Source organism: Halichoeres trimaculatus, unplaced genomic scaffold, assembly GCF_033239565.1.
Source record: "Halichoeres trimaculatus isolate MK-OKI-2021-1 unplaced genomic scaffold, fHalTri1.1 fHalTri1_scaffold_15, whole genome shotgun sequence".
NCBI classification, from domain to species: Eukaryota; Metazoa; Chordata; class Actinopteri; order Labriformes; family Labridae; genus Halichoeres; species Halichoeres trimaculatus.
Genome location: NW_027437193.1, coordinates 13,453,395 through 13,478,439, shown reverse-complemented (window position 1 = coordinate 13,478,439; position 25,045 = coordinate 13,453,395). Strand labels below are relative to the sequence as shown.

The 25,045-nt window shown below is 40.5% G+C and overlaps 3 protein-coding genes across 4 annotated transcripts; all 3 read right to left on the bottom strand.

Moving 5' to 3' along the window:
- Window positions 1–3,206: 3,206 nt before the first annotated feature.
- gbx1 (gastrulation brain homeobox 1) lies at window positions 3,207–5,505 on the bottom strand. The gene is made up of 2 exons (XM_074689132.1): window positions 4,837–5,505; window positions 3,207–4,144 (listed from the first exon to the last, which is right to left on the bottom strand). The coding sequence occupies exons 1-2, from the start codon at window positions 5,285–5,287 to the stop codon at window positions 3,630–3,632; spliced, it is 966 nt and encodes a 321-aa protein (XP_074545233.1). The 5' UTR covers window positions 5,288–5,505; the 3' UTR covers window positions 3,207–3,629.
- A 1,645-nt stretch (window positions 5,506–7,150) lies between these two features.
- On the bottom strand, window positions 7,151–18,686 carry asb10 (ankyrin repeat and SOCS box containing 10). Of its 2 annotated transcripts, XM_074687757.1 has the most exons (8): window positions 18,670–18,686; window positions 18,312–18,388; window positions 15,454–15,543; window positions 13,349–13,692; window positions 12,074–12,341; window positions 9,115–9,619; window positions 8,455–8,568; window positions 7,151–8,065 (listed from the first exon to the last, which is right to left on the bottom strand). In XM_074687757.1, the coding sequence occupies exons 4-8, from the start codon at window positions 13,674–13,676 to the stop codon at window positions 7,880–7,882; spliced, it is 1,401 nt and encodes a 466-aa protein (XP_074543858.1). In that variant the 5' UTR covers window positions 13,677–13,692; window positions 15,454–15,543; window positions 18,312–18,388; window positions 18,670–18,686; the 3' UTR covers window positions 7,151–7,879. The 2 variants fall into 2 exon arrangements, with proteins under 2 accessions (XP_074543858.1, XP_074543859.1); XM_074687758.1 differs by lacking the exons at window positions 13,349–13,692; window positions 15,454–15,543; window positions 18,312–18,388; window positions 18,670–18,686 and adding an exon at window positions 12,451–12,994.
- A 118-nt stretch (window positions 18,687–18,804) lies between these two features.
- Window positions 18,805–19,335, bottom strand: h2bk1 (H2B.K variant histone 1). Its single transcript, XM_074687759.1, has 2 exons — window positions 19,216–19,335; window positions 18,805–19,131 (listed from the first exon to the last, which is right to left on the bottom strand). The coding sequence occupies exons 1-2, from the start codon at window positions 19,327–19,329 to the stop codon at window positions 18,895–18,897; spliced, it is 351 nt and encodes a 116-aa protein (XP_074543860.1). The 5' UTR covers window positions 19,330–19,335; the 3' UTR covers window positions 18,805–18,894.
- Between the last annotated feature and the right edge of the window lie 5,710 nt (window positions 19,336–25,045).

Here is a 25,045-nt window from a genome sequence, read left to right as displayed (position 1 = left end):
TGCAGAGGTGGGTCTGAGGCTGATGGATGGCTACACAAAGACCTGACGAGACCATATTTGCAAACATTAAAAGCATATTTCCATAACATGCAGGAGCTGCTGCAGGCCACTTTAACAGACGTGTGGGGTGCTTACATAAATGTTGCTCTAAGGTGGCGTGTCTGACATGCTTGTGTCTTGATTTGGACGGGTTACAGTTGCTTCATGTTTCTTTTCCTCCTCCCTTCACCCTTTTAACCTCTTTAAGCAGTAATTACATTCACTCTGCTCCCTCCATCCGACCATCTCTCCCTGTAGACCTGAACATCCATTTATCAATTTCAGCTCCATCATGTCTGACCAGTGCAACCATGTTGCCCTCTCTGACTGACCCAAACTCCTGTCTGCACTCTTTCATCTCCATATCCTTGAACCCTCACTAATCAGACCTCCTCAGCTCATCCCTGCCTCTTTCCCTCTCATCTGGCTGCTTCATCCCCACCTTTTCATCCTCCTCACCCTCCTTTTGTGTTACATAAATGCTCCCTTCCCATCCCTCTCTCCCATTCTCCCCTTCTTCTTCCACTCTCTTTCCTCTTCCCCGTTGGCTTTCGCCTGCATTTCTCTGTTAATTTGCCTGAGAATGCATTAGCTGTAATGAAGGCTGAGGGCCGAGGGAATCCTCCAGGGTTCCATTAATCATCCCCCCTCAGACAGGCAACCTTGATTACAAGTGGCAAGAAATTCATTAGAGCCGGGCCTCTGACAACTCTTATCTCCGCCACTAGATCTGACTCATTAGGCAGCCAAATTAAAGCTATGATGGCCCTGATGAAACTCATCGCTTGTTTATCTTGTGCGATTTGATGCATCTGCCCATACATCACTGTAGCCGCCGCCGTCCAGACCTTCCCAGGAAGTCAGGCCTGCAGTCAGCGCTGAGCAGCCTGCACTCACAGAAACAGCCAGTGATGAAGTCCAGCTTTTTCCTCTTCCTCTTCTTTCTCTCTGTCTCTCTTTAGGTGGCAAATCACACAATGGTTACACATATTTCCTGATGAAAAACTTTGCTATTTTAATTTGTGATTTTAGTAGATGAGTCATTCAGTTGTTCAGGAAAGAATACTGATATTTTAACTCATACATGTTTTTATAAATCAACTTAATTCCATCCATCCAAAGTTATTGGCAAGGTAAAGACAGTGATAATCAGAGAGTTTATAAAATATCATCTAAAGACTGATTAATGCTTGTGAGTGTATCAAAAGGTCAAATCTGTCACAGCCAATAAGGAGTACAGACAGTTTGTAATTTTCTGGATGAGCAAATCCTTTCAGAATTAACATTTCCAACATTAATCTTGCAACAGTGAGAGAATTGTTTTTAAGTTGAAAAAGTAGCCAAAAGCACTATATCTCCACAATAACATCCAACAACAAACATGACCTGAGTCTGAGCTGTGTCATGGCTCCTTGTCACCTCCGCCGAGCTGCTCATAAACACTGAAATAGCCGTTTGCACTCTGGCACAGTGTCGTGGAATTGACCGTCTGTATTTGTCAGCTGTTAGATAACAATAATGAAAAAAAGCTTCCACTGACTGCTCCCTCACACCATCATCACCACCCCTTCAATCCCCATCCAAGTGTCACAGTCTTGATGTATGAGGTGGACGGTGGAATAAAGTTTACAACTAATGATGTGCCCAGGTCATCACAAGTCTGTTAACACCATGAGGTCAAACAGTAGAATTGTTTTCAGTGTTTGTGTCCATGAGAAGGGAAAAAAGGATCAGATTTTCAAGAATAGAAAAACACCATATTTTGGCTAAATGTGTAATGAGAAATGGAGCTGGTTAATTTAATAAAATATTTATACTAATGAAATACTTGAATAACCCTGCCCTATCACGGTGGTTCAACAGGTGCTGCTGCTGCACTAGGTTTAACATAGCTGCAGGCTTGAGTCTATTTTGGAAAAACTAATCACTTTCTCCCATCTGAGCCCAGCTGAAATTATTCCAACATGAGCCTTTTCTGGAAACAGCTCAGAGAAACCAAACCCTGACAGAAGCATGCATATATGAAAGTTTATATAAAAGCACAAAGGTCTGTTTAAGCCTTTTCCTGTACTTGGAGAGTGAGTGATGTGGTCAGACATTATTGTGGATTCACATTCTGTAAATACTTTTGCTCTCTGAAATGTAAGATTTCAAGGCTGAATTTTCAAAAACTGCAGTGTATTTTTCTGTACTAAGGGAGAAAAGATTTATTAAATGATAAGAGAGTATTTTGTGTTTATGCCAATAGGCTTTAATTCAAAACGAAGCCATATGCTGCCTGTTCATTTCGTCAAAAAAATAAAGTGCACGTTTCAAAAATAATCCCCAGATGTCATATATCAGAAAATATGTTAAGCAATCTTCGTGAATAATTCCTGGAAGAAAATAACAGAATATTTAGGTTAGGTTTTGGTTTGTTTTAAGCCCATTTACTGTCATATATAATTATTAATATTAAGGATTTGTTTTCAAACACTCTTAATTTTTAGTGTTTCACTAAAATATTCGAGTCTTTAAAAGCTGCTTTTCCCCTCAGCAGTGACTGGCAGGTAAGTTCATCACAGTTCATTCAATGTGTTCACTTAAATGACTATTTATCAGTCCAACTGAGACAACATGGCCTCCTACAGATAAATTCATCACTGACAATATTTTCCCAGGACTCATTTTTCTTTAAGGATCTGTTTTTTAGGCGTGGAAATCGTGTTAGCATCAAAAACGAAAACTAGCAAAAATGCGAATTAAGCTAGGGCGTGAGGTGCTAAAACGTGAGTGAACTTTGAAATTAGCAAAAAGGAAACCCTCGAAATATTATTGATAAATTCTCACTTATTTTAATGTTAAACCTGTAAATTCTAAAATTATTTATGAATAATTCAGCACAAAAATACCTCTTTAGGGGGAAAGCAACGTCTCTGCTAATTTTAGCTCAAATGTCCTCGATAACGTCAGAAAGCTGCCTACCTGGAGTTAATGCTGATTTAGCCTCAAGATGTTAAATCATTTCAAGTTTCCTTGAAAGGCCATATTTTTTTTCCACGAAAAATTCAAAGAAATTCACGAAAAGAACACCATTGTTACTCCTAGGAAAAAAAAGAAGATTCATCCTTGATTCCAACTTTCGTATAAAGCGATTTATTAGGTCAATATACTTTACACTTGTCCTTTGTTTGGTCATCATTTCCTTCATATCTTTTCGTTTTTCTCACAAATAGCTGTCAACCGTGAATCCTACAGGCTCCAAATAAAATGTCAAACCGTCTTTACATGCAAATGTGCTCAACAAATTGTACGAAACACAAAACAAAACTCCAGCTTCACCAAATGAGGACATGCACAACAGAACATCTTGGTCCTACATATAAATACTTAAAAAAATCTTTACAGTCTCATCTCATAGTGCCCGTTTGTACCATTTTACCCATTTATATTTACATATTCACAGAAGAATAAATAAAAATGAAAGCATATTGCCAAATAATGATCCTCTGCTCTGCTCTCAGACAAAATAATGGACTCCTCCTTTTTGTGCTTCATGCGTTCAACATGTAAGTGTTCTTTTATTTTGAATATTTCAGGTGTCTCTGAGTTCACGGCCTGGTCCCTTGCTCTATTTGTTGGTGCTGACTCCTCACAGCGAACCTGTTGACGTGCACAGGGATGGGGACCACTATTTTGGGGTTTCTCACTGGTTCCCCTGACCGGTTGTTCACGTTGCCGGCTTTGATCCGTTTCCACTTGGCCCTGCGGTTCTGAAACCAGATCTTCACCTGCACCTCGCTCAGTTTCAGCGCGTGTGCGATCTGCGAGCGTTCAGTCAGAGAAAGATACTTTTTACAGTGAAACTCCTTTTCCAGTTCGAGCAGCTGCTCGCTGGTAAAAGCTGTTCGTCTCCTCCGGCTCTTCCCCGCCGAGCTGCCGGTGGGTAACGCCTCCTGAGAGCCCGTTTTCAGTTTGCTCTTCTGGGACAGGGAACCACAGTTGTTCCCGTCCGAGAAACTTTCGTTCTCACTGTCCACGGAGCTGTCCTCCCGGTCACTGCATGCGGTGTCTGCTGATTTGAGGTCCAGCTTCTCGTCGTCTGAGCTATACAGTTTGGTTTCACCTAAAATGTGAAGAAAAAAGCACACTGATTCACTTGTTGAAAGGCCCAAGCAAAAAAACGAGCACGACGCATTTTTTTCATCATGTAAAACATCAGTCATGGCCTCTCTCTGAGCAGGTGAGCAGAGATAACAAAAATGGAACAAGTTCCTAAAAACAGATGAAAATGTTTAACAAATATCACCAATATTTGTGGCAAATTTGCTTTTTTGTGTTTCGCGTTTTATTTCAACACTCCAGATGTTTTAGGCATCCCAGAACAGGTTGAATTCCTTCTTCCCACAAAACAATTACATCATATTTCTCTTAAAATGCAGAAAAGTATGCTCTCACATTCGCTATCATCATATTTTACATGAGAGTTATTTGAAATCACTGGCTTAAAATTTGTTCTAAAAAGAAAAGGTACCAGGAAGTAGAGAATGTATAGTTCAACAGTCATTAGGTTGCAACCCTCCCTCCAAAAATTACAAACCAAAATAAATTTAATCTACTGCTGTCATTTTGAAGTTAGGTAAAAACTGTGAGACTTTAAGGTGTCTCAGTTTTTAATGCAGGTACGTCTCTGTGAGCAAAAAAAAAAAAAAATCTTTATCGTTACGCATTTTTACGCACAGATCCCACATTTTACGCAGTAGCTTCGAGGTTTAGATTCTATTATTATCAAGCGGTTTGTAATGAGGCCAAGCTTACCTGATATAGTTTGAAAAGTTTCTGAGAAGTTGAGCAGCTCGGAGCCCTTGTCCCTGCCGTGCAGCTCCTCAGAGTGCGGACTCTCCTGCCTCCTCGCTCCAGGATCTGCTGCGCTCAAACGTGGGCCTGGGAGCTCTTGTGGTGGGTAGAAACTGTCCGGAGGATCCGAGAAACTTGGCATCGTGGTGGTAAGCGCGACCATGGAGGGTACCCCCTGCCCTAAGCTAGCACAGAACGTGTTCGTGAGGCGCCCCGCAAAAGAAGCCAAAGGAGCGAGAGGAGGTATCCCAGACGATAAGGGCGAGTGGGATAAAGCTTGTGGGATAACCAGAGGTCTGTACGGCATGAACATGGGGTAGCCCGTGTAGAGCAGGTGTCCCGGTCTGGGCTGAGGGGTCCCTATGAGGGAATCGATTGAGAACGCCGTCCCTTGGCCGCCTGGTCTCTGCATGTTGCAGGTAAACACTTTTTTTTGGCTGGAAACTTGAAAAAGCTGGTGTCCTTTTTCCCTCGGCGACGCGTAAAACTTTCAGCGCAAAGACGGAGCGGAGACAAAGTAGATCCTCCGCCGAGTTGTCATCCCTGGGAGTGAGAGGACTGCTTCTCCGGTTCTCTGCTCTCTCTCTCTCTCTCTCTGCGCTTTGTTGTGAGCCCTGCCGCTACCCTTTCCCTCTTATTTGTCACACACTGAGACATAAACACACGCTCTCTCTATCTATCTACCAACTCCTCCCTCCGCCCCTCTCCCATGCTCTGTGTGTGTGAGAGAGTGTGTGTGCGCTGAGAGAGAGAGAGGGCGAGAGCGCTTTGGTTATCATCTGCAATACAAGAGGAATGAAAAGGGGGTGTTTCCCTGGGGGCTCATCCATCTTCCTCAAATTACGCTTCATTTCCTTATTCAGCCTCTGACTTTTTGGCCGTCTTGAGAGGCGGTAGTTTCCCAGTGGAGACCAAATAGACGGGTCGCCCCCATCCTCTCAGGCCCCCCTTCTCTTTTGCCAGGTTCACCATTGACTGCAAAACGGTGTGAGAGACTTCTCCAGCCCTTCCCCTTCTATAATCGTTGACCACACCAACCCAATCAGCTATTATTAATTTTGATTGATGATAAGTAATTACTCTGGATTCAAGGGACAGGGTAAAACAACGGCGCCTTTTGTTGGAATATTGGGGCCGATGGGCATCAGAGTGAGGAGGGAGGAGAGGCAGATGTTTCTCCGCTCGCCGGGCCTTTCTCCGCAGATAAAAACAATGCGTTTGGCTACGGAAAAAAAGAGAAGTGCTGCAACAATTGTTCCCTGGAGAGAGATACTCTGCGCGAAATTAGATTCAGATAAAAGAGGTTTATGCGAGGTCAACTGCAGTGTGGACACTGTGGCCAAAGTCAAATTGAAGTGATTTCACTCGGTTTGAACCCAAGAGATTTATTTAAAAGATCTGAATATCACACTCCAAGACTTCTAACCGATAATCTGCAAAGATAATTCTGCGTAAAGGATTTTTAGAGATTAAACTCTGCACTTTTTTATGCGTTATAAGGTGAAATCCACCCCTGATCAAAATGCATGTAGAAAAGAAACAAATCACTTTTCTCTTTCCTTAAGCACCGGTTTAATCGCAGATCATTTCACCTTTTAAATGGCAATGGGAACTGATGATGATTAGCCCTATTGAGTCCTGGGTGCCCGGGCTCTCCAACCGGTCCTCTGATTGCACGAGGACATAAACATATCACCAGCAGCTCTGATTAGCGGTGGAGGACCAGGCCAGGCTAATTCTTATAATTGCAAGTGACTCCAGCAGCAGCACTGTTTGATCTACTGAAACCATCTCTTTAAGACGACTTTCTGAGGTTGCACATCTAGAGACAATTTTCAACGATCAAATCAAATTTACGTTAATACAACAGAATTCTTAATGATGACACGTTTCGTTTTTAATCATGTAAAACTGATCAAAAGTAGTTTTTTGAAATTAAAGTTTAAAAAAAATCCCAAAGCTTTCACTTATTTTTCCACAAATCTTTTGATTTATTATTTCAACATAGGTCCGAAAAAATAATATGCAAGCATAACAATAATAAACCTTAAGAATTAACTTTTATCTTTATTACTGACTTTTGGGAAACTTATAGCAGCAACTTACCAAATTCTTCTTGTTTTATTTCTCTTGTTTGGCGCATCTCTCACATTTTGTCATGAATATTTCACCAAGTAGATTAAAAAAAAACGCTTTTTGATGCAATCTTTAGATTAAATTGCGTATTAACATGATTTAAAGTACAATGGATGTATTTTTTTTGTGACACCTCCCTTTTTAAAAAACAGACTTAAATTCTACAAAAGAAAAACTGAATATATTATTTTTTAACTATTTTAACTTTTGAGTATTTTTCTTCCCATGCACAGAAAAACGTGAGAGCAACCCTGTCCCATGACAGAAGGCTTCTAAGCACAGATTGAGACAGTAAATATCAGACAGCTTTGCAGAAATTAAATATTAACACCACTTGGCCATGAAGAGACATTTAGTCATTTTTATCAACGTTGTTTAATATATAAAACTTGCAATTACAGTCATGTTAGTGGGAGTATTTATTTCTGCCATTTTCTGACAACAAAACCTCAGCCTCATATGCAGGAAACCACTGGTAATATGTTTATGAATTAAAAAAAATCATCTCAGCCTCCTTACTATTAAGTGCATTTTTTGTTTAAAAAAATTTAGTCGTAAAATATGTAAGATATAAAATACTCAATTGCAAACCTGCTTTATATGTCATCTACTCTGGTCTACAGCGCCCTCTCGTGGTGCAACATCAAACGTGTTTCTTAAAGATAATCTGGAATTAAAGTGAAGGAGAGCAAACAGCTGCTCTGGCCTCCTAAGAAGGCTTTTATCAGAAAGTTTGTTCCATATAGTACTAGAGTTATTGCTTTTTAATGTTTTTTAAATGTTCATATTGTTAAAAGACACTCATCTTCCTCATAAAGCAGTGCTCAATCCTCAACATACTCTCTAAAGACTAAAAGACAAAGTGCTCTCAGTGGATATAACCTCTGTAGTCCAGCAGGAGGTAGTTCTTGATGAAGGTGGGCAGATTCAGTTTAGGGACCACTTTATAAACTCGGCCGTCCAGGAAGTTTCTGAGTCTGCAACGTGCCAAGTGCTGCAGGGAGCGAGGAGTCATCGTGAGAGAGAAGATTGACTCAAAGAATTCTTTGTGCTCCTGTTGGAAAAAGGAATGGATGAGCATAAGATTAAATTGGAGGTGCAGTAATACAATTCAGGCTTAACTGTACAAGTCTGTTAAAATATATAAGAAGAATTAATTGGCGCAAAAAAATTAGAAAAAAATGAGGTTTTGTTCGAACATATCCTAAAAGAAGTCAGCCCAACATATCTCAAATCATACAAGAGTTTATAAGGTGGACCACTAAGCTTTTGATGTGCTACATAATAAAAAAAGTGATCTACATGCATTTGTCATTATGGATGCACCATCAAGAAGGTAAAGAATCAAGAGAAAATGCAACACAGTGAAATATTGTAATGTATCAAAAGAACATAAAACCATCAAGCCTACAAACATGCTTTAAAACTGTCCCAAAAACTTGCCTGGAACGCCTCTGAAGGCACAGACTCCACCCAGGTGTCTGTGACTTTCAGGTAACTGTAAGCGTTCAGCAGAACCTCGATGGTGCGTGGGGACATAGAGCAGTGCTTCAGAACCTGAAAGAAACCCCACAACTCAGAGCAAAGCTACAAATACAAGCATCAGTGAAGTTCAAGACTGAGCCTACGACTCCATAGAACTGAAGAAATAAAGTAATTAAACACTTGTGAAATGAACAGATTGGTCTTCCCTCCAGGGGTTTAACTGGAAATTATGCAATTAGTGCTAATTAATCTCCTATTAACACTTGCCTAATTAGGAACCAGGCATTTTGTCTCATGCACGTGGGTTTACTGATAGTTGTAGTCTGTTCCCCGCAGAGAGTGCAACACTTCATGTTGTGTCATGAGATGGGAATGATTTGAATTGTGAAGTTGTGAAGTCTGGAATACTCTGAGGAATAGTTTAAATGTCTCAAGACTTTCAAGGTGTTACTTGAGCAGAGCCTGCTAATTATGCTAAATGAGCCTCTGTGATGAATAATTGGTTCCTACTGCAAAAACAGTTTACAACTACACACCATTCTGCAGTTATTGAATCCACAAGGACAGCAAGAAATATTTTTGATCATTTTAAATAACATGTAGCTTTTAATTTCTCACCACAGGCAGAGCTCCAGGCCATACCCGGATGGAACCATGGTTCAGCAAAGCCCGCACAATCCTCTCAGGCTGATGGGAAACCTTATAGCAGACCACCTTCAGAATATTGTGCATGGGAGCTTCGCCCCCGTAGTCCATGTCATTAACACAGGCACCGTGAGCCAACAGCAGATCCACAATATCAGGGTTGGCATTCTTACAGGCCATGTGCAGAGGATGGTGTTTATCCTGGTCCATGGTGTGGACGTCAGCCCCGGCCCCCAGCAGTATCTGACACACCTTGAAGTAATGTTGAAGTGCCTGCAGCTCCTGGGGTTGTGAACAAGCTGCATTCAGGGGGGTGAGGCCTTCATCGTTCTGCCTGTCCACAAAAGCTCCATAACGCAGGTAGAGGTCCACGTGATCAGGGAGGCCGTTTCTGGCTGCCACATGTAAAGGAGAGTCATCTTCATCTATAGTGCGACCATTAATAGCTGCACCATACTGGAGGAGGTACTTGGCACATCTGCAGACAGATTTATAGAGCCTTGTTTTGTAATGTAACACAAGTTGTTTTCAGATGTAAACGTCTATCAGCATTTCCTGGTAGTTTTATTTTTACTTAGAAGTGTTTCCAAGAAGTGTAGGTGTGTGGCGACTTATCCTGTATATGTATTACCAACTACCCCCATGTTTTAAATAGGCTGATGTAAATCTTTTATTGGCAAAGTAAATAAAATGACTACATTTTTCCAAGACTTTGAGCTTAGATCTGCTGACATTTTCCCTTCATTTATCTTGCAATTTTAGATTTTAACACTCAGAAATTGCAAATAGAGGAAGACACAACCCCTAATGCTACAAAATGAAAAAAGGAGATGTGATAAAAACTACTGTTCACTGGTTGTCCACTTGAGGGTCTCACCAAAAGTGAAGTTATCTCCATTCACACCCAAGCAAAAATACTTATGAGCCTATTTAACAATTTATATACTCTTGCAGGGGGGCTGAATTTGTTGTATAACACATTTAACTCTATGAAAATATTAACGTTACACGTTTTGCATTATAAGGCCTACTTATAGGTGCGGCTGACTGCCTGACAGTCTTTGAAGCTGTTCACCACAAGGCTTGATGTCCGCCTCAACGGTGCCTCTTTGTCTCTTGCTGGGTCAACAAAAAATGATATTAAGGAAGAATTTCTTATCAGGAGACTGCCATTATTGGGCTTTGAAATCAGCTTTAGAAATCAGCCGGTGATGTGACTGAGACTCAGTACAGTCTATGAATATGACACTATCTTCGAGAAATTGTAGTCATTAAATGTACAACCTTGTTCAATACCACGGAACCTGCCACTGTATCCATCTTGGTACCAGTGATAAGATTAGCTAATGGCACACATTAGTAAATGTTTGATTTGTGATATGATGTGCCAAAAATTATTTTTAGAGGTTTTTTGTGCCTTTGATCAAAGAGTAGAGGACAGTAGATCGAGCCGGAGACAGTGAGAGTGGTGAAAGAGGCTGCAGGTTAGATTCCACATGGGGGATAGCCTCAAGGGGCACATGACCCATTCTGCTAGAAGATACCAGCTGCTCCCAGTGTACTGATTTAAAGCCACACTGTCTTCCTTGTGATGAGTTAAACTGCAAAAAAACTGCTAAGGGTTTTTCACTACCTCTAAAGCTGCAGTGAGCAACCTTTGGTTTGTGTTAACATTGTTGCCCCCCTGTGGATATAATGGGACATACAAACCATTTTTGGATTTTGTGCATGTGTTAGTAGTGTCTTCTGACAAAAATATCATTCTGCTGTTATTTAAAGGTAGAGTCTGCAGGAATTTTTGTTACTTGTTTAACACAAATTCAAACTGGGTTCCTCCTCCTTGGCTCAGTGCCAGCGGCAGCGCACACCCACAGCCTCCAGCCGTGACTATGTGAACACATTTACTAGCCTAGCAACCACCCGCAGCATTGTGTTTCTTGTGGGAGAGACACTAGAGCTGTGCACCTGACTTGGCAAGTTAGCACAAGCTAATCAATGGGTTATATGACACATACCTGCTCAGTAGAAAGCTAACTTGCATCGCTCTGCATCCTGAGTGCCCAAGAGCAAATGAAAGTGGAGCCAAGTCAAGTGGAGCCACCCTTGTTAAGTAAAACGCTTTATCTGTTGGGCGTTTCGTTTCACTTTTTTTTCCGTGCTACATCCACTATTGTAGCTGCTCAGAATAGCTTCTTCCACTCATTCAATCAACCATTTAAATCATAACCACAATGTTATCTCAGGCCACTTTCCAAAAACATTCATAGGTTTAGACCCCTAATCAACACGCTAAGTCACTAGCGTACTGGATGTGCTGTGATTGGTTGATGTAACCATGTTTTACTTATCGGCTAGAAACGTCATACAACAATACAACCAAAACATCAACATACAGGCTGAGGAGAGAGTTGGGGCAAATACAGACACTGACACACACATACAGAGGCCTGTAAAACACAAGTGAGCAGGATTACTCCTGTAGAAGTTGACAATCTTTTTCTTTTGGAAAATCTTGCAAACTCAACCTTCAAAGTAAAACCTGTCACTGCAGTGGAAAACTACAAAAGTCAACAAACTCTTAGAGGCAAATAAACCCCCTCTGTGCTGGTGCTCTGTTTTGCTTTTACAGGAAGTAAAGAGGTATCGCTATCAATTACTGTTTGTTTATTAGCTTGTTTACATTCAATCACATGAGCTTTAAGGCCAGTAGACCGAGCTTGTGACAGCTAGCTAAGTATGATAAGAAAATATTTGGAAAAAACTTTGGTACAACTGGCATCAGCTAGCAGTCCTATAAGTGGCTTTTTCTTACAAAATCATTATTCCTTCTCTGTCAAATTAGCCAAGCCATTTCACTATCAATCATACTCAACTTAAACCACTCTTGGTATTAGTTTTCTTACAGTCCCCAATGTTGTTCTGCTTTACTCACTCAAGAGATTCAGGGCTGGTGCAGACATGCAGAGGCATGAGGCCATCCTCAGATACAGCATTGGCATTGGCTCCGTGGATCAGCAGCAGTTTGGTACACTCTGGTTGGCAGCTTTCACAGGACTCATGCAGGGCTGTGGTGCCTCCAGGTGCAAGGTCTACACTAGCCCCACGCTGCAGGAGGAGTCTGAGGCAGTCTGTGAAGCCACGGCCAGCGGTGATGTGAAGTGGTGTGGTCAGTTCTTGCTCGTAACTCAGCGACCAAAGTCCTGCAGGTAATGAAGTCGAGTTTCAGCTCAACACTTTGTGTACATTATGGAGTAGATGCGTTGAATACCTGATTCAAATAAAACCAAACCAAAGCTCTGGTTAACCTACTCAAGCCTCTGTAGTTAAACCTGAAGTTCTTCCATTCCTCTATGTTGCTGGTGTCATAAATGGCATCAACCAGGTGGCAGTACTCCTCGTCGTCCACTATGCTGAGCATCGTGAGATCATCACCCACGAGGAGAGAGTTCCAGAACTGCAGGACGATACCACTGGCACTGGCTGTTGCGATCACATCGGTGCGGTAGTTTTTCTTTTTGCGCCACTTAATCTTAGGAGCTACATAAGCCATACTGAAGCTTGCTGTACAGCTATATTGAATTTTAAAGTTTAAGGAGAGTGGTTTCTCTTGAAGCAATAGCTGCTTATGCTTGGTTGTTTGTGCACACAGGGCTATTTCAGGGGGGTGTTATTTGATATTTTGGCTGACCCAATGAACTTCCACAGTCGTTACATTGGAGCCAATGATCAGAGTGTTGCATATCACCTGTGCACTGATTCAGCAAATCAGTGCGTTATATGCATGCAGTTAAATTAATGATTTTGGAATGACCCAATGAGGCCCATTGACATTCATTCAGAATTTTGAAGATCAAAGGACGCAATAAGCACAAACTGACTTAATATGCTGCAAAATTTAAAAACAAATGCAAGCTGCTTTTTTTTTTTCCTCTGTCAAGCCACAATGGAATCCAGCCTGATTGTGTGGTGGGCATGTGATTGTTTCCATAAATACTGCCCCCTGCTCTGCTTCTATAAATATAGCATAACTGTCATGAAACACTGCCTCTGATTGACGTGCACTATCTACATATTGTTCTTTTAATAAAGCAGTGATTAATATTCTTACATGCTCATCTCCAGGAGAGAAAAAATAAGTGAACTAGGCTGTGTAAGAACTCCAGAATTTCTAAATGATTCTCTAATGAAGACAGATGATGTCTCCTACCTTCTCCTGTGGCGACCCAGCGCATATCCCCTCCTTGTTGTGGTTCGATGATGAGGTTAGCTGTGGATCCTCGAGGAAACAGTCGCTGCATAGCCTCCAGGTCTCCTGTATACAGAGCATTTACGACGACCACATCCTGGCAGACGGCTGCAGGCTGGGCCGTGCTGGGCCTCAGCAGTGCCCTGTCCCTGGCCTCCTTTTTCAGCAGATAGTTATTGTAGTGATGGGAGGCCAGCTGCTTCTTGTACTTCTGTCTTTCCAGCATGTCTTCGTCAAGTTGAAGAGAGCGCAAGGCCGTGGGTGTGAAGACAAAGCTGCCTCGCGACATGCTTGACGTCCCACCTCTGAGGTGGTTGGGTAAAATGTATATGAAAGAGTGAATGACTCAGTTTTAAAAGGCCTCGCACTCTGTTTGTGTCGTTGTCTCACTCCCTCTGGCTAACGTCCACTATGTGCAGCTGGCTGTTCACAGAGTTGTTTTGATATTTGGTATGAAACCCTCCCTGCAGTGTGACAACTAATGCTATTTTTACACCTCACATGCACACTCCTGAGCCTTCCCTGTTTGCCTCCAGCAAAGTTTTTCAGCTGTGAAGTGTGTCTCAGTATCAAATGACAAGGTACTTGTGTTTGGTCACTGCAGTATAAGCTACTGTTGACATGGCAGACATGTTTTATTGAAAAAGCACAGAATTATTTCCTATAATTAGAGGCAAATGGGAGGTGTTCCTGATGGAAATTAATTTACTTCAAGATTTTGAAGTTTAGCACATAAAAAATCATTTTTTTCTATTTAGATTTAACATGCCCTCACATCTTGCAATCAACATTTCTGGAGAAACAAGTCCACAAGTGTTTATGAGATGAAATTCTAGTGTTTGTAACAGGGTGCCTGCTACTTAAGTCACACAAAAAGTCAAAAAGTAACAGCTGACTTATCATTTGGACAACTTAAAGGTCAGATTTTGTCAGAGCAAACAGGAATGCCCTGTTCAAGAGCCCCTGTGAGAATGTGCTTGCAAAATGTCTTCCTCTGCTTGTATTTTTTCTAGCCTTAATGGATTTTATGTATCCACATGGCTCCCTGCATTAGAACATTAGGCTGAATGACTGGCAACCGCTGTGTCACTCTGCCCCACGTGTAGTGTTCTGATGGTGGAGGGACGGTGCATAATTAAGCCTCGTAAGCTTACTCGCTAAGCTTCTGACAAACATCTCTTTTGACTGATGAACCACTGCTTTCCAGTGCTCATGGATCCTCACCCTCTGCTCTCTAGACCCAGGATAGACTTTTTCATGTCAGGTTAGAGTAACATATAATGACCTCTTTATTGAAGTCTTGTCAAAATGTCCTGTATTTGATGCACAGTTTATCAACAGGCACATATTTTAATGTCTGTTTATCCACCTCTGTGTTGGAGTCCATCAAGGTGCTTGTAAGCTCTGTAGAAAACAAGGTTGGCACCACAGGTGGAGAAGTGTGTAATATTTGTTGGGAGGTTTTACCTTCTTTCCCATTTGAAAACACAGAAGCATCGCTGCATCTCATCTATACCTTAACGACTGTTCTGCTATGGAAATCGAGGTCATTTATTTTATGTTACAGTTTGGTAATAGATGCCACATTAAACTGAAGGCGAGTAAGAGTTTCAACTTTGAAAACACACATTACCAGAGAGAGACTAGGAATATTGTTTTTGCGGCTGGAGTACATCCTTTTAAATGATATACATAATGAGTTTATAATATGCATCTGGGCTACCTCCTCTCTACTTTGATGTCTTCCAAATGGCCCGGGTGTCATCAGCAAAACATGTAGGCACTTTCCCGCCTCATTGACTCCCAAATGTATTTTAAATATCATTCCTGGTAACGCAATTATTTAAAACGCTGAACTAAACACTTACTAATGGGGAAAAAGACAGCGACTTCGATAAATTCATTTCTCAAATGGTGGGCATTCGTGTTTCTTTTTTCTTTTTTCCCCCCTCTCAGAAGCGGAGGCAACTCTGATGGCGACAAAAAAACATCAGCAGTAGTAACACCCCCTGCCCTCACAGCCCCCTGCGGACATATTAAATCTTTGGTTTCCTCACATTACCCACCAGTAGCCGTCTCTCCAATGGTTTTTTCACTATTGTGGTCAACTGCCTTCCCTTCCCGAGGCGGCCAGAGGCTGGACATCAGCAACAACCCTGATGAGAGAGAGGCACTTCATTTATGCAATCATAGGCAATTAGTTCCCTCTGATTATGTGCCTCTTAATGCTGTTTTGAGTACTGTGGCACACAGTAATACAGAAAGAGATTAAACTATAGCCCTCCCTCCACACTGAGCAGTCATTTAATATACTGAGAACATAATGAAATGTACACAGTAATTACAGTAATATTAAATGCTAATGGGTTTGCAATTGGATCTGTTGTTAGTCTAAGACAGAGTTAGTGTATCCTGAGAAAGTCCAAGTTTATTGAGAGTGTTGGAATTACATCAGAGCACACAACTATCCTTCAGGTATTTCATATTGTAATGAGTTGTTTGTAACTTCTTGTGCTTTGTCTGTCTGAAAGGCCCAGATCATGCAAGGTAAAGTGGAAATCAGTTCCTTAAAGAGCTGCAACTTGCACATTTCAGTCCATCTTCAATGGCGGAAGGGAGTCTGAAGTTGATACTCCTGTGGTAAAATAACTTGTAAGATCATGGCAGAAGTTTAACAAATGAGGGGGATGTTTAATGGCTACAACATTTGAAACATCCCAGCTTGACCCAGTGCTTTTGAATATCTCATTGACTCTGATGCCCCACAAGGATACTTTAAAGTAAACTGTTATAAGTCTGCAATGCCAATTAAAGGCTGTTTATACTTGCTCAGCACTGCTTTACTTCTGTATGTTTGGCTCATCAGTGTCCACCACATGTTTTAGACATGCTGCCCTGTTTGCAAATCTCCCCCAGGTCTCATCACAATGCTGAAGGTGTTGGAGGAGTACCCAAATGAATTTATAGAGCCTTGAATTGAACAGTAGCTCCAAACTACTCTGTGGAAGCATGATTACTTTTTCTGTACTCCCTCAGCTCTGAGCCTACCACCTATAATGTATTGTGTCGGTCTTTGCAGATTCCAATTGTCTCTCAATGCACTGATCACCACGCAAATAGCCCCCTGTTTCATCATGACAATTGAGAGGTTCATATTTCAACCTAATAGTCCTGTATAACTTTAACCATCTATCACAACCTCATTTCATTGCGGTTGCAGTTAATACGCGCTTCCCTGCCAAGTGGAACATTTTCTAATGATGCACTCTCACACGAAAACAAGGCAAGCAAGCACGGGCTCTGCATCACTCACTAATGCACCCATCCATAATGTGTTCATAGCAGTCTGCCTAAAGCAGACGGTAATGACTACCACTTGGCATGGGCATGAGAGGGGATATGGGGAAGGGTGCAAGATACAAAACCTAAATGGCCATGATAATCAGGAAGAAAGTCACTGCCATCAAAGACTGTATCACCCTCATAATAACATCCGTAGATTTCCTATCATTACCGAGAATGCTGGGAAACAACTAAAATGGGTATCTCAACAATAACAGTCATTGGCGGGAGTCACATCAAGTGCATTATCGCAGTGAGCCTGGCTTTGTAGGATGTTGACAAGGGTCGCCTAATAGGTGTATGTAAAGCCTGATGTAAACACCATCCTAATTAGAGAGACCTTTATCAGTCCTGCATATTATGCAGATTGGACTGGTGCAAACGCTGGTGTCATTATCCTGTAATCAAGTAGTATTCAGTTGACAGTGTTGTCTTTTAAAGCCCTGATTAGAATAAACAACAATGACGCCATGTTGTATCATTTCCTCTGTCAGTTTATAAATAGCCATATGTCCGTTTCAAAGCTGACGAGATAATGAATCTTATCAAGGCTTAAATAAAAGCTGTAGAGGTCAAAGAAGACTTTGGGAACACACAGATGTTGAGTTGAAATAAGAACACTTTACAAGGATAGAGTAGGAGGTAGATATTTTATGCTCATGCTCTGGCTTGTTCTCATGGTAGTTTTCACCTTGTCTTTGAATGACCTTGATGCACTGAAAAGTAAAAAGAAAATAAATGAGCAAACGACCCGAGTCCACGCAGCTGTCTGGGAGTTGGTGTTTCTGCCTTACAGAAGCTGGTCTTTCCATGTGTGAAAAACTGATCTGGCATCTTCTCACCAGAGTTTGGACCATACTTTTGAATAACCATGATTAAATCAAAGCTGATTCATCTAAACAGTACTGCAGTGCTCAGGACTGCTGTCTCACAGTAAGCTGGTTATGGGCTCAAATGTCAGCTAAAGCTTTGCCTTGTGGAGATTAAATGATTCTTTTAACAAAGTGGTTTCAAGACACCGCAATAAGCAGCAACAGCTGCCTGAAACTTAAATGTACCCAGCGTAATAGCGTGTTTATGTAGTACTTTGCATTGCTGCCTCTTAGCAAATATTGTTTAGGTTAAAAAACTGGTCAGTACCTACCCCTGTGGAGCAAAAATGTTTTAAATTTGTCTCACTATTGTGCTGACAACACTTTTGGAAATAATAATGCACTGGAGAGTAAATAAACATGAGGATGCACTGCTGCCTTCTTACAAGCTGGTTTTGAGTTTAAATTCTAACAGAGGCCTTCCTGTGAGGAGACAGACTGATCGGGCTTTCTTTCCCTGAAATAATGCTTTTGAATTGCCCCTATTTGCGTGCAAACCTAAGAGGTAAGTCTCTTTGTAGTGTAGTTGTTAGCACTGATGTCTTAGGGTTAGCAGGTGCAGATCCTGCTGGGAGCTGGAATGATCTGTCTCCCCATCACTGTGATTTCAACCATTCTTTTGAATCATTGTAATTTAATCAAATAAAAAATTCTCAACATGTGAGAATTTAGTGCAGTGGTTAGAAATAGAGAGAAGATGGGGGTGTTACCTGTGAGGTGGAATATTCCTTGATGATTTCAAGCAATGCACTGGAAGGTGCCTGTGGTCACAGACATCCTGAGGATCCTGTGGAGAGCAACTTGAAAAGCTTAAAAACTCATAACAAGGATGATGTGATATCATGTATTCTGTTTTTTTTTTTTTTTTTCGAAAGCTGTGATTGGCTGATCCAAAACAGGGCAAAAATATGTTCAGGTGATAACAGGCAAAAACCAACCATGTCTTCACTTAGATTAGATAGATTTATGACTGCATCTGTTTTGATTTTTTTATATGATTAGAAGCAGTGAAACATCTATATTTATTTCCTGCAGTAGGAAATGTATGTGTAGTAATTTTGCATTTACATCACTTTTAGTCTCTGATTTCATGACCTGCTCAACAAAGAAAGAGTCATCCTCGTTTTGTTAAATGTGCAATTACCCCATCTAGTGGCTATAATGAGGTAAGTGTTTTTATCCAAAGTAGGTGATTGAAAAGTGAAAAGTGAGATTTATTTCCATGCATTTTATTATTTATTGTGACGCCATACGTTGAATCCAATCCATCAATAACACTGTGTGTTAGTGTCTTCATTTGGAGCTGGTGTACTTAGTGACAGCTTTGGTGCCTTCAGACACAGCGTGTTTAGCCAGCTCCCCGGGCAGCAGCAGCCTCACTGCAGTTTGCACCTCTCTGCTGGTGATAGTGGAGCGTTTAGTGTACTGAGCCAGTCGGGACGCTTCCGTGGCAATCCTTTCAAACAGGTCGTTCACGAAGGAGTTCATGATGCTCATGGCTCTGCTCGAAATCCCCGTGTCTGGATGAACCTGTGAGGACACAAGAAGAGACTCGTAAACAGAGCCAGGAACTACAAACAAGAGGAAACTTGCCAACTCAAGTCCCACACTCACCTGTTTCAACACTTTGTAGATGTACATGGCGTAAGTCTCTCTTCTTTTAGCCTTTCTTTTCGCCTTTTTCTCACTTGAACTCTTCCCCTTCCGTTTGGATATATCATTTGTCATTTTTCAAACTATCATATGCAATAATTTAGACAATTTAAAGCAATATGAAATGCTTTATCGAGTAGGCCAGGGAACGTTATCCCAGTTCGCTAGCTCGCGCACAACTGTTTATGTAGCACGTGTTAATTAACTGATGAAGCGCACCTGTTGAGTTTTGCTAGCTCGCGCCACAGCTTGAAAAAAATGTGAATAAACGAACTCAGCACCAAAGATTTGGCACAACTTGTTCGTTTCAATTAGGAAGATCATGTTTTCATTGTAATTTAGCCCGAGAATGGCAAGTTGAGCTTTATGACGTCGAGTTAATTACATTATTGCACATAACAATGGTGTCCACTTGGTGGCACACTTGTACCAATTTTTAAAATACATTAAATACTTGTGTCATGTTTATTCCTGAAGTCGATTCACTAAAGATCCATCGTAATCCTCTTTATAGTCTGGAGTTTGATTGATATTTGAAGCCTGAGGCTATATTTAGAAACTTCAGCAATCTCAGGGAAGCACTTTGATTGTCTCATAAAATGTTTCTGAATGCTAACTTTTAATTTTCATGAGAGCCTGTGGTTTTATCAGATAGATGAATGCACACTGAGGCTCTGCTTATTAAAAATGTATGGTATTATGAGCAACACTGGATTAAAGCAGGGCCCAGAATCCCAGCCCCAAAAGCCCTAGTGTCGTTTTGTCTGATTTAGGATGAAGCAGTCCAACAAAATGCAGATATGTTTGAGAATTTTTCACTATTAATGTGTCGTCTTGACACATTTCTTATACAATGGAGCTCTGTGTTTAATCTCAGCCAATTTATTTCAAGCTGTATGTGCTTCCTTACAGAAAAGAGTGTTTAGTGTCTGAACAATCTCCTAATTGGCACTAACTGCAGAGGCCCTGCAGTGTTGAAAATCCACCCTAATGACTGGGTTATAAATCCTTTAGCAAATTATAAGTAAGGCATGTTTTCAACACATCTTCTCATTAGGTTAAGAGAGATTAACACGGTTACGTGAAATACAATTGTCAGTTACTTTACATGCAGATGTGTATTCCAGTAATGATTTCTATGGTCTTTGTTTTTTTGTTGTTCCCTGACTTATCACATGTTGAATTATCTCTTTTGTTTTTGCCAAAAACTAGTGTAAGAGTGATGGAAAGGGAAGAGACAAGAGTTGGATTAGGAGAGAAGAATAGAAATGGATCTTGGGTGCTGCTGCGACGACTCAGCCTGGTCACGGGGGGCACATGGACCAGGTGAGCTACTTTGATTTCTAGCTTGTGTTTAATCCTGGACTCTTTTGGCTGTGATAAAAATTTGCAAAGCACTCATAAGAAATTGAGACATTTCAGTTTTATGATTGTATTTTCATGTTTATGTCTATGAAATTGAAGATACAGGGTTTTTACATATAAATTGCCTCAACATTTTCTGTTCTTATAACTGGATTACGCCTTTAGTTATGAAAATATTGGCGTTAATTGGCTTTGACCAAACATAAAGCCAGCATCCCCAAACATTTTCTTAGTGTAGTTTAATAGCATTTCTTGTAAATAGATAAGGTTTATTCCAAAATTCTGACATGCTATCACGTATTTCATTATGCCCTTGTCCCCGAATGCCAGGCATGTTATTTTTTGATTGATGAGATGCAACGTACTTAAAGGATCTGAACACAGATTAAACCTTCCATCGTAAACACATTTTTCTCTGTACAGCACTTTGTCATGCTCATTTATTACTATCATAACAAAGCTTGGCACAGTTGGGTTGGCTTCAAGCGTGCTGTTGAGGTTCCCCACAATTTGAGATGCATCCATGCCATAAATAATCCTGTGGGTGAGCAGTGAACATGAGAAATTTACTGCCACATCACTCACTATCAAGTTGTGTAGTTAGTTTGTTGAGTGTGGAGTAAATTAGCGGTAATGTTAAGGCAAACAGCTTTTAGTGTTGAAGCTCTTCAATAACATCATCATGGCCTGTTGTAATAGCTCTGGACTCATTACTTAAAACCTTAAGCAAGTTGAAGTTAATACAAATCCCCAGCAAACAAGATGCAAGTAAACACATCTCCATCTGTCTTGTCCACACAGATAGCCTCTGTTTAACAATAATGATTAACATCTGGTGTGTGGAGTTGAAGCATCAGTTTATAGTCAAACAACATATTTTAAAAGCGGTAGAATAAAAACATCTGAATTATTTCTATTCAGGTTTTACATCAAAAGATTCTGCTTTTCAGCGACCCTGTGATACTCGCTTTGACTGGCTAAAATACCATTTTTTGTTTCCCTTTTATCAAGTAAAGGACATGTTTGTTTTGATGAGCGACATTGAGGTGTAACAACTTGAACATGTAATTAGTGCCAAATCTCTTTATAGAACATTGCTGTCCCCAGGTCCAGGGTCTTGGACTTGTTCTTCTCCTTCCTCTTGTATTCTTCCCCAGCACTCAACAGATAGAGAGCAGCAGATTACATATGAATAGGCTCTTATCTGAGGCAGCATTTATGCAAGGTCATTTGCAGCAAACGAAAAGCAGCTTTTGGTTGAATGCATTGTGAAGGCCATCGTATTTCTACGTTGTCTGGCAGATCTCTGCAGTTTACTTGTTTCATGTGTGAAGAGTAGATGAGTGTGTGTGTGTGTGTGTGTGTGTGTGCATCTGCCTCCTCACCGTGCCTGTCTGACAATCACAGAAAAAGAAAATAGTTTGCTGTTATGTTTATCACAGCCTGTCATATCAACATATTGCTAAAGGCTATGTGAAGATGCATTTCCTGCAGTACTTGTAGCTCACTACAACAAAACAAAGCTTCATACCTGGAGTTATTACGTGCATGCAGCAAAATACACAAGATAGTTTATGTTTTTGTGTTGGAATGTATAAGTTTGGGATTCCTCATATCTTCACACAGGCAAATAAGAGTTTTATATCATACTCCTGCTCAATGAAAAAAAGAGAGCACAAAGCCTGCATGCTGATACTGAAGCAGTTTGTTACTCCAATATTATGTCTTCTTGTACTCAATCAATTCACATTCAAACACTGTGCTGATTCGTTTTTGGCAGAAACAGTGGTGCCACTGGCAGATAAACCAGCAGTTATAATTGAAGATGCACTCTCTGCTGTTCTTTTTGAATACAGAAGTTGACTTTTTTAGTCATTATCTTATTCATAACGTAAAGTGTATGGGCTCTACGGTAGTTTTAGCTGTAGATTAAAACTAGATTAGAAGTATCCTCAAGTAAGTCCTTGCTTTCAGTATCTCTTCAATTTGTATTTTGAATATTACCAGGAGGATCCTGTGTGCAAATAACCTTTCACCTGCATCAACCTGACACATTTTTTCTATCAATACAATCAGGTAGGGTTGATTATAGTTTACCAAAATCAAGGATCAGGAATTACAAAATTAAGTGGCAGTGATCACTTTGAGTTAACTCTGTTTGTAGATGAAGTTTTGGAGAATAAATGCTTCAGGGAAGATTTTTTCCCTGAAGCATCTGCACCACAGTGTTACAAAGTGAAATTGGACTGCTGCCCAAGTCTTTCTGCTTTGCTTTTGTTTTAACCCCTGTTCACTTTTATTTAATAAGAAAAGATAGGATCGTGTGTTTCTTGTAAATGTTTCTGTGAATAAACTCTTTAATATAGAAAAGGGTATTTTTGGCTTTAAGCTGGGGTCTAAGTGTTTTTCTCATTAGAAATCTTGGCTATGCAACTTTAAACAGGTGCAAACTTGCAATTTGTACTTCAGTTTCTGCATTTAATCTCAAACAGTCCCATTCACCAGCTTTTTTGGTTGCTATTTTCTGTGGTAAGCTCCTCAACAGCTGATACAGAAAAAAAAGTCAGGGATGCTTGTTAAGTAGCAGACTCTCTTTATTCTGTAGTTAAAGTTTTGTTTTTGCTCTCTCATACTGTTATTACTCTGTTCAGTGCAGTGCTGCATTTCCGCTGCTGCTGCCTTAACTGGATGATGTATGTGCTCTTAAATGCCGACTGCTTTACTGCAGGCTTCAGTTCTTACAGCTGAGGTATTTGCCAAATCTGCATAATTCAGGCATCACAAGGAGTGACTTACGGTAATTGGTCCTTTTAGCTCTACATCATATCAGGGCGGTTTGCTTGTCATAGGAATTTTTGCTGAAATGTAGTAATTACAGCACATTACTTAATATCCAACATCTCTTAGATCCAAACTGTGAGAGTGGCAATTGTGCTCCTGCACTGTTTTCACTCTATTAAGAGGCTTACTTTCAAATCAGGTTAAACCTTTGCTCAGGAGACTCTGACAAAGCTTTAACAGTACATCTACAATGACAACAGACCAAAAGCAGAGATGCATGGTTTGTGTCTCTGCTTTATGGATCAAAACCAACAATACAAATCTTTTTGAATAGATATCATAAAATGTAGTTCAATGTCAGCCTTTTCAAAATCAAACATCCTGTGGTCAGCTATTCTTTAGCTCATCGTAGCAGATCCTTTCTAGCAAAAACTGTGATATTTGTCAGATTTTTTTGTGGCATATTAGACACAAAACACATTTCTTAGGTATACAAAATCTTATTCATGCCAGAAATTGTCCTGTTGGTTGATAAAAAGGAGTAGTATAGGGTTAAGGGCTATTTCACAGGATATTAATTTTTTCATTAGGGAGCCAGTGTGCTAGCATTACAGACATAGGTATGAGTTGTGATTTTAAAAGCAAAGGCTCCACACTCTGGTTGCATCAGGCTGAAGAAGCACAATTTTTTGTATCTTTGTAATATTATGTAGATTTTTAGAATAATGTCTTGACTAGTTAACACACCTCTATGAGTGAGCTGTAAAATCACAAGTAATGTTCTGACCATGTCAGAACATCACTTAAAAAATGAAAGTCTGAATCAATGCCTTCACAACAGAGCACACTGCTTTGAGGCACCTCAGTATTGGCCCTGCTTATTAATATTCACTGCATTATGCTGTGCATCCTACCATCCACTTGAAAGCCAATTACTGTAGCAAAGTCCAACACTTTCATCCTACAATCTGCAACAACAGGCATGCCTGTCAGTATGAATTAGGAGTTTGAATTTGTTAATCTCAGCACAACACAACATTACCCAAATGTAAAGAGTGTACACATTAACACAGCCTGAAGGGTATTTGCATTTCACAGAATTTCACAGAACATGGAAAGTGAATCATTAAATGCAGGTTAGTGCTACAAAGAAGACAAACATCACTGAAATTCTGAAGATCAGGGGAAGATATGACTTGTGATCCGTCCTCGCTGAGGATTTGTCAAAAACTGATTTAATCAAACTCTGTGATTTCACTGTAAAATGTTTATAGAGGGTTGGTTCAGATGTTGTGAAATCTTTGTGTGCAGTGTCATCTCTGCAGTCACATTTCATCTGAAGGGTTCCTGTTTTTTCTACCAAAAGCTGAGATTAGCTCTGACTGAGCAGCAACCCTCAGGTATTAAAGTATGATGCCAGTGTGCAAGTGTTAAAACTGTAGTTTGCTGAGTGTCCACTTGAGGCTGACTGTAGAAGCACAGAACACCACGTAAATATCCATTCATCAAAGACACATCTTAATAGCAAAAATAAGCCTGTTTACAGACAAACCCAGAAAGGTTGGAGTCTGAATGGCTCATTTTTTATAGTTTTTTAGTTTTGCCTGGTTAAGGGAATGGCTGACTTTACTGACAGCGGGTACAG

Bases quoted from the DNA above. Each gene is read 5' to 3' on its own strand.
- gbx1 (XM_074689132.1), bottom strand. From the start codon at position 5,287: ATGCAGAGACCAGGCGGCCAAGGGACGGCGTTCTCAATCGATTCCCTC. The intron at 4,145-4,836 runs GTAAGCTTGGCC...TTCACATTTTAG, and splicing joins AACTTTTCAAACTATATCAG to GTGAAACCAAACTGTATAGC.
- asb10 (XM_074687757.1), bottom strand. From the start codon at position 13,676: ATGTCGCGAGGCAGCTTTGTCTTCACACCCACGGCCTTGCGCTCTCTT. The intron at 12,342-13,348 runs GTAGGAGACATC...CATTACCTGCAG, and splicing joins CTGGGTCGCCACAGGAGAAG to GACTTTGGTCGCTGAGTTAC. The intron at 8,569-9,114 runs GTGAGAAATTAA...GGTTTCTTTCAG, and splicing joins GGCCTGGAGCTCTGCCTGTG to GTTCTGAAGCACTGCTCTAT.
- h2bk1 (XM_074687759.1), bottom strand. From the start codon at position 19,329: ATGACAAATGATATATCCAAACGGAAGGGGAAGAGTTCAAGTGAGAAA. The intron at 19,132-19,215 runs GTGAGTGTGGGA...GTGTCCTCACAG, and splicing joins TCTACAAAGTGTTGAAACAG to GTTCATCCAGACACGGGGAT.